General features: G+C 41.8%; 2 protein-coding genes across 4 annotated transcripts in view; one reads left to right on the top strand and one right to left on the bottom strand.

Moving 5' to 3' along the window:
• The window catches only part of BRF1 (BRF1, RNA polymerase III transcription initiation factor subunit), a 249,905-nt gene that overhangs the window by 104,465 nt on the left and 137,379 nt on the right, over positions 1-8,061 (top strand). For both annotated transcript variants that reach the window (XM_019550818.1, XM_019550819.1), the window contains one exon: positions 3,366-3,438. In XM_019550818.1, the coding sequence (XP_019406363.1) occupies positions 3,366-3,438 (73 nt within the window). The remainder of the gene's footprint in view (positions 1-3,365; positions 3,439-8,061) is intronic.
• BTBD6 (BTB domain containing 6) lies at positions 5,376-8,055 on the bottom strand. 2 transcript variants are annotated; one of them, XM_019550821.1, is made up of 5 exons: positions 8,044-8,055; positions 7,640-7,931; positions 7,443-7,533; positions 7,034-7,152; positions 5,376-6,798 (listed from the first exon to the last, which is right to left on the bottom strand). In XM_019550821.1, the coding sequence occupies exons 2-5, from the start codon at positions 7,852-7,854 to the stop codon at positions 5,766-5,768; spliced, it is 1,458 nt and encodes a 485-aa protein (XP_019406366.1). In that variant the 5' UTR covers positions 7,855-7,931; positions 8,044-8,055; the 3' UTR covers positions 5,376-5,765. The 2 variants fall into 2 exon arrangements, with proteins under 2 accessions (XP_019406366.1, XP_019406365.1); XM_019550820.1 differs by lacking the exon at positions 8,044-8,055 and having other exon boundaries at positions 7,640-8,021.

Here is an 8,061-nt window from a genome sequence, read left to right as displayed (position 1 = left end):
CTGACTTCCTGCCCTTTGGGCAGGGGGCTGGACTCGATGATCTCCCGAGGTCCCTTCCAGCCCTAATGTCTATGAAATCTATGAAACAAGGAAAAACTCCTTCATAGGATAAATTAATTTTCAAGAGAATAAGGGCCAATATGCATTGGTTCACATTTCCTTGGTACCTTTTATCTGGAAGATGCCTTTGTGTGCTGAAGAATGTAACCCTTGCCCTTGCCCTTTTCTTTTTCCTTTCTTTTGACGTAGTGTCTGGTTCTTATAGATGTACAAAGAAACTTTTAAATGAAAACTCAATCTAAGTGGATGCACTGATGTCTGAGTCTGCAGATACTCTAAGACATCACCTCAGAGAAAGGGCTAATGGGACATTATCAACAGCTGAGTTCTTCAAATGTCATGTTTTAGCAGCAGCACAAGTCTGTTATCGATTGCTGGGTTAGCTTTACTTTCTCATATATATAAAGGGAGAAATGTCCCAGTGCTTGTGAATATTTGATAATTCCAAAATGAAAAACATACCCTTAAAGCAAATCAAACTGATGCGTCACTAGTCTTGGCTTAGCAGGACAGCCTGAGCCAGTTAAATATTGCCCATTCTTTATCACTCTCACTGACATTAAAAATGCACGAATTCTATGAATTATAAAATATAACACATAATGTGCCCAGTGCAATATAATACTGACTTTCCCTCTGAATCGGTAGTAACCAAACACTGCAAAAAAACCAGACTTCTTATCTTTAAGTAGAAATACCCTGGTATATTATTTCTTTTTGCACCTGCTGGTCAGCCGTACTGTTCTTCCTGATGTGGTGACATGGAGCAGCGGGTTAGATGGAATAAATTTTAGGTATCTCCTAGACCTAGGGACATCGGTTAAGTCCAGGGATGGAAGAAACATTTTTGCGATAAAGCAATTTAGCTCTGCATCTGGCTCTGCTTAAAAATGAATGGAATTCTTTGACTTCTAGGACTTAACCAAAGGAAACTGTTTCCCTCGCCTCTTTAAAATAGCCTTTATATTTGACGAGTGTTTTTATGGAAAGTTTGCCAGGGAGTGTCCTATTGCATAGAAAGATGTGGTTAGATAGGGACAAAACAGTCATTTACGGATGATACCAGGAGAATAAAAACCCAGGAGTATTTGATGACTTGATTTTTCCACTCCCCTAGACTAAATGACAGGACTAGGTAGGTCAGGAAGGCCTGAAATGAGAAAAATCACGTGTATTTGGCTCTAATGGAGTAATTTTATTATTCTTTTTTGTACAGTAAAATCTTTCTGGCAGATCATCTTTCTAAATTATGGAACTTAGTTATAAATCCATGTCAGCTGGCTAAAAGGCTGGAACTATAACCTGAAAAAAAAAAAACAAAATCCCTCGAATATATTAAGTAGTTTGTTAAAGCAAACTACAATGCTTTTACAGAACCACAACATTGGAAACATGGCATAGTTTTGCTCTAATTCTGTTCTCATGGTTTACAGTCTTAAATTCCTACAGGAAATGCTTGTGAATTTGGGATCTGTCTGTCTAACCTAGCTATCTGTTCATTTCAATAACTTAGTGTGCACCAAGTTTAATCCTGATTGCAGGGACACATGTCACTTTGTCTCCTGTGACACATTCCCTTTGGGGTTTTTATCTTTACCTTCTTTTTTCCATGAAAGGTAAAAATTCTACACTTATACCTTCTAGGCCTGCCTCACCATTGGCCATCTGCAGAAGTTGCAAATCACAGACGTTCAACCCATACTATTCCATATAGAAAGAGTTAACATGCACTTATATGTGCGTTCCTTTGTGATCATATGTGAGCGATGAGTTTAAATGATCTGTGAGTGTTTGAAAGCCTTAGAGATTCTTGTTAAGATCATTGAATGAATTCAGGTAAGGAAAATTCTCCTGCTTCCTTTTTTTCCTTAAAGAAGAGGAAAAACTTTTAGTTGCATGATAGAGATGCTGATACAGAGGAAGAAAGCTCACTGTAAATTTGGCATCCAATAGGAGTACCTACTAACGAGATCTGCATGTGGTTGTTGCACCTTCTGTCATCTTGTTTGGTATGTCTTGATGGTCCAGTTGCATTCTCTTCTTTATTAAGCACCTGCACTTAGCTTGGTGTAGAAGACAGAGGGACATTTCTGCTGCATAGAACCACCAGAGTACACACTGCTTCAAGAAAATACATAGGTATATATTTTTGGCAGTATCATGCAGGAATTTGGAGTTTTAGACTTTAACCTTCCTTTATGCCTTTTGGTAACAGCTTGCTTCTGTAACTGGGAGGGATACCCAGGGTGAATCAGGAATGGAAGAATATTGAGCTCCTTTCCTTGGCTGCACAGGTCTAGCTTAGTACCTTATTTAATTTCTGTAAGACTTCTAAAATACTATAGAGGTTTATATCATAAAATTAAAAAACCTGAACACAAAGAACTGTCCATAAATATTTGTGCCTTAGCCCACACCCTCCTCAATGGCCTTAAAGAAAAGGGGCAGGGGGAGTAGGGAAAAGATGGGACCTGTAGTGTGCCTGGAAGGCTAACAGTTCTGGTGGACCTAGGTGTAGGCATCTACTCTAAACCCTTACAGAGAACCTCTTGACAGCAGTTCCTTGTTTCTGTTGTGGGAGCCCCAGTATAAGCACCTCAATCTCAACTGTGATAAACCCTCTTAGAAAAAGAGGTAATTTCTCAGGTAACCAAGTTTCCGAATAAGAGCTTTCTTCATTAAAGCAGTGTGTTAGTGCTTGGGCAGCAAGTGAAAAATGAAGATGGGCAAGAATTCTTGGGGCATTGAGTGCCACTCCTTTCCTTTGTGAAAAAGCTGTTTGGTTTGTGCTTGTGCAATTCTAATTATATGATGTGACATGATTATACAGAGCTAAAATTGTAGTAACTTGCAATTATTTGTTCAGGTTTTGTTATGTTAGGAGAAGAATGCCACTGTCACGTTATAGTTTAATGTAACATTGATGTATGACTATATAAAAAATTAAGCTTTTGAGTTGCAAACTGACAATCAGACAGTTGTCTAAGGACTTCGGGACATGATAGCTGTCATTTATGCTGAAAAGCATAATGGACAAGTTGTGAGGCAGTGAAGTTGTTTTTGGTGGAGTCTTTTAATTAGGTTTGGCTGCCAATGTTAACTTTTCACATATGTTTTAGCAACAGCTTCCATACATATCTCTGGATTTGCATCAGAAGGCTACTTTAATTCCAGACTACTTTGGTAATATCTTTTAAAGTTATATCATGCTTCAAGGATGTATTTTTTCTCTCTCTAAAATGGATTGTTGTTTGTTTAAATATTTGAGTCTTATAAAACAAATGCATGTTTTCTGTTTTTAACAGGTGAATGTCTATGTGCTGGGAAAAACTTTTCTTCTGTTGGCCAGAGAGCTCTGCATAAATGCTCCAGCTATAGGTATTTTTCTTTAATAGTTGGCTTTTGGTACTTTGTTATACTTGGTATAGTTTTATGGTTGCTGTTAAAAACCTGAAAAAATTGTATAGTACCATACTCTCTCTGAAAAGGACAGTTTACAATGAAATTCAAGAGAGGTTGTGGTAAAAAAGTTGATAATAAACAGATATAGAGAATTAATCTGGAACACCAAGCTTTAGTTTTGTCATTCACTCCACCTAAGTATGTGTATAGCATAAGCTCTGAGTCTCTGCATTGAGATGAGAGAGCTACATCTATCTCCAAACCTACACAGGCTTACAATATTACAGTTCGTCCAAACAAGGCATAACATTAGTTTAAATTTTGTGAGGCTCGCTTATTGTTCTTTACCTGTAGCAGGTATAAATAACACTTGACATACAGGAAGATTTTATGAAAAATAAGGAAGAGCTTTAGCTTGTTAACTATTTTAAAAAAGTGGAGCGTGGAACAAGATTGTTCCCTGGGTTGTGCAAAAACAACTTTTACTCTCTACTATATGGTTCTGGCAGTAGCAGTGCGCACGCATCGTATTTCAGGACTTTGACAAATTTGCTTTAATTTAATCCAGTGGAATTCTTGTCAAGTCTAGTTACAAGGATTGGTTCATAAGTGTCTTGTGACTATTACTCTCTCTAGCCTATTACTTCCCCCCTAGCTTCTCCCACTCTCAAAACAATTTAGTCTACATTGTGGGAGTGAGACTACTGGAGAACTAACAAACAGGGCCATTTCAGTCTGCTTGCTCACAGCTAGCTATTACTCTCCCTGAATGTGATGCATCACCAGTCCAAATATTGCGTGTGAAATGCAGGCACTGTGTGACAATACCTAGCTATCACACAAGTCACTGGTTCAATTCACTTTAAATATTTGAAGGGTATTCTTTTTCTGGTTAGAAAAAATTCTGATCTCCCTCTACTATTTTGCATTGCAGTTTCTAAAGACAGAAGGGGAAGCCATGTATTATACTTTAGGTTTAAGTTACATATTACAAATATGGAGCAGCCAGGAAGTTTCTCTAGAAATGAACAAGGAAGCTTTTTTAGACTAGGACAGATCATACCTCTACCTGTGAGAGAACCCTCTAGTTCTGGGCTACTGTTTTGTACCCCCCCGCCCCCTTGAGTGGGAAGAGGTGGACTAGTTATAGCACATAGAGATTGGATGAAGGGAATATTTACTTATTGTGTAGTTGATATATCCTTTAGTTTGCTTAGCAAGAGCAAATAAGTGATAAATAAAGGTATTGCAGATTATATGCCTCAACTGGATGAAAAACAAACACACCTCTAATGCTAACTGTGTAGAGTGTTTGAAGTATCCCCCCCCCCCCCCATCAGCAATAATTAAAAAAACCTAGTTTGTGTTTGTGGCCTATTTCTCTCTTGAGCTTGTTCTTGAATGGGGGCAGTTTGTATTAATATTTTTATTCTGGTCCTTGGTTGCCATCAAGAGGCTATTTAAATATAAAAATCTAAGCTTTAAAATCCTAGAGCGGAGACCTTGTCCATTCAGGTCTTGCACAAAATTAACAACTAAAACTCAAGAAGGGAAAGCTTTAAAATAAACAGATATCCAAATTTGAGAGAGACCAAATGCAATTTGAACTTGTACAGTTATAAATTAAAGCTGAGATTAAGTTTAAACTTAAACTTGGTTTTATACCAAGTTTTAGATATTAGTATACAAAGCTAAGGTTTCAGGTACATTAACTTTAGAAGAGGAAGCAGCAGAATGTTTTCCCCAGTTTGCTCTGCAAGGTAACCAGAAAGATCTCAATGTCTATATGTGTGGTGATATAGTTATGCACTTTGTGGACAAACACAGAAGCAGGTATTCTGTTTACATCATTTTGATAAGTGAACTGTACCAGAAGTATTTTTAAGAAACACAGAACCAAGCCAAAACACATCAGCAGTGATAAAGTACGCAAGTGTTTAGGGCAAGTAAAAATGTTTTTATATTTCACAGATTCATAAACTGCTCTACTTTAGAACATTCTGTCTGAGTCAGCTGCAATCTGCAAGTTAGCTATCATCTATATACAAAATAAATGCACAATACGTGCGGAATTTAACCTCTTTCTGCATACTGCAGTTGTAATAATTAAGTCAATAGCTTATGAATAAATAAAATAAGATTAAATTCAAGAGCATTCCTTCACGTATTTGATAGCCTGATGTAGTATAGGTAAGTAGCGTCACATTCCATACTGCTGTAGAACTCTGTAGTAAAATTAAAAAAAAAAAAAAAAATCCCTTAGTGTGCATAGCAGTACTGGAATACAATCAAAGTGAAATGCCTCATGCATAGAAAATGAGTTCAGGAATTTGTCCACCTTGTACTCCGGTCCCATTGGTACTGTCTGAGGAGCACTGGAATTGGAATGTCACTTTTCCACACTGTACTTCAGTCATTCCCTCTTGTCCAAAATAACTGAGTTCATTGCCATCAAGAATGGCACTTACGTTGTAAAATGTGTCTTGCTCAATCTGCACAGGGTGCTCGAACCACACTGAGAAAGTATTACTGGATCCATCCGAGGTAAATTTTGTGAGATTTTGAGCAAGAACAACGCCCAAGCGTTTAAGTTCAATTTTGACACTGTATTCAGCTTTGCCACAGCTTGACCCATACAAGCCCAGTCCCGCTATAAATATCCGTTTATCTACAGCAAATTGGATGCTGTCACACCGACCCCTGTACCTCCACTGGTTACTTCGATATGCAGATGATTGAAATCGGTGGCATCTCTGAGGTACAAGTCCTTTTCTTTTTGTCAAGGGAAATTCTAGCTTGGGTTTATTTGCAGCTGTATACCATAAGAATATATTGTGAGTTTCCTCCAAGGTAAGGATGTCAGATTGAGCTGCACCATTGGCAAACTCTTCCAAAGTCATAGTTGGAATCCGCACCAAATACAAGGCTTTTCCTAAAACATTCCTCTTGTTCCTTGGTGTAACTGGTAGCCCTTGTCTCTTGCATTCAGCCTCTGCCCAGTTAAGAACAGCCTCAAAAACTACCACCTCCTTGGTATTCAGCGCTTCCCGGGTTACAATGATCTCTAGCGTTTGCTGATCTATTTCACAGAAGCCTTCCGACTTCAGTGCCATTTCTGCCTGAGCATCAATTACTTCCCAGCAGCGCTGCGTCAGTTCTGGCTCCTCAAAGAGCCTGCTCTGAGACAGAAGAACGCAGGCATTTTTCGCTTCTAAACTCGTCTCCAGGAAATTGACGCAAGCCTTTGCTAGGGCCGGGACGATGTACTTCTTGGCAGCGTACAGCGTAGCCAGCACCGTGTCGGCCTCCAGGTCAATTTCATCACTGTACATGTACCTAAACACAACAACAGAAATAAGCACGTTGTTTAAAAGCAAGAAGTAGGCTGGGCAAAATTAAGCTACAATCATCTTAAGTGGCATGTAGCAGTTTGGCATTCAGCATTTGTCAGCACAGCTCATAAATGATGTATTGCTAGCACATGCGGATTGCTAGGTGCTATTTCAAAGGAGACCTGTCCTTTTACAAGCCACTTCTGATTCTCCCCACGTAAGCTGTAATGACCACTTACTTTAATAGGATTAGAAAGGCGGCAGGTTCCACATCTGGAATATGGATTTCAGATTTGACCTCTGCGAGATCACCGTAAAACATAGCATAGAAGACAGAGCTACCAACTGCCAAAACATACTGTAAAAAGGAGGAGAGAGAGAGGAGAGACTGTCTTAGTGGCACGTAGCAGCAGCGATTACAAAACACGCGAGCCGGAAGAAGCCACGCTCGGGGAAAAGCTTAAAGAGCTGCAGCTCCACCAGACAGCTTCCCCGAATCAGGCCCGTGTCATTTAAAGACGGACGAGAGCCAGTTTGTTACTCCGATGGGGAAGAAAATGCCAGTGAGAGACGGAGACACGTGGAAGTCTGCTTCCCGAGCGCGGGGAGGAGGAGGAAGGGGAAGCAACTCGCATCAGCCGCACCAACCTTGTGGGCAGGAACTTTCTTGGATGCCCCCGGAGGGCCCACGACGAAGTGCACATCGGCCATGAGCTCGTTATTGAACATCAGCGCGTTCCTGCAAGCGGAGAAGCCGCGTTAGACTCTCGCTGGCCGCGGGGAAGCCCCGACCCGCGGCGGGGGCCGGGCCGGCGGCCGGCTGGCGCGGGGGCTGCCCGCCTTACCTCTCGCGCAGGGTGGGGTGGAAGGACTGCCAGTTGGCGCTCTCCAAGTTGTTGTTGTTGAGGTTGTGGGGCGGCGGCGGCGGCGGCGGCTGGGCGCTGTGCTGCAGCTGCAGGCAGGGCTTCTTGGCGCCGGCGGCGGGGGCGGCGGGGTGGTTGCTGTTGGCCAGGTGCGGGCTGTGGCTGTGGGCGCTGGGCGGGTAAAGTTCTGCAGCCATCTTCTTGTGCAGGGCCAGGGGCAGCCGCTCAGCGCATGCCGGCGCCCGCGCGCCCCGCTTGGGCTTCTTCAAGGTCTCTGGAAGCAGAAGAAAGAAAGTCAGGCACTTCATGATCCGGCCGTGCAGGCAGCCACGGCCCCGCGGCATCGGCCCGCCGCGGGCCGCCTCGAGCCCCCCGGCGGGAAGCACCTGGGCGGGCGGCGGGGC

The sequence above is a fragment of the Crocodylus porosus genome, unplaced genomic scaffold (assembly GCF_001723895.1).
Source record: "Crocodylus porosus isolate Cpor-Errol unplaced genomic scaffold, CroPor_comp1, whole genome shotgun sequence".
NCBI classification, from domain to species: Eukaryota; Metazoa; Chordata; order Crocodylia; family Crocodylidae; genus Crocodylus; species Crocodylus porosus.
This window is presented reverse-complemented; position numbering and strand designations above follow the sequence as displayed.

Coding starts and splice junctions, on each gene's coding strand:
- BTBD6 (XM_019550820.1), bottom strand. CDS start 8,001: ATGCCGCGGGGCCGTGGCTGCCTGCACGGCCGGATCATGAAGTGCCTG. Junction 7,153..7,442: donor AGAAAGTTCCTGCCCACAAG/GTTGGTGCGGCT, acceptor TCCTTTTTACAG/TATGTTTTGGCAGTTGGTAG. Junction 6,799..7,033: donor GCCTTTCTAATCCTATTAAA/GTAAGTGGTCAT, acceptor TGTTGTGTTTAG/GTACATGTACAGTGATGAAA.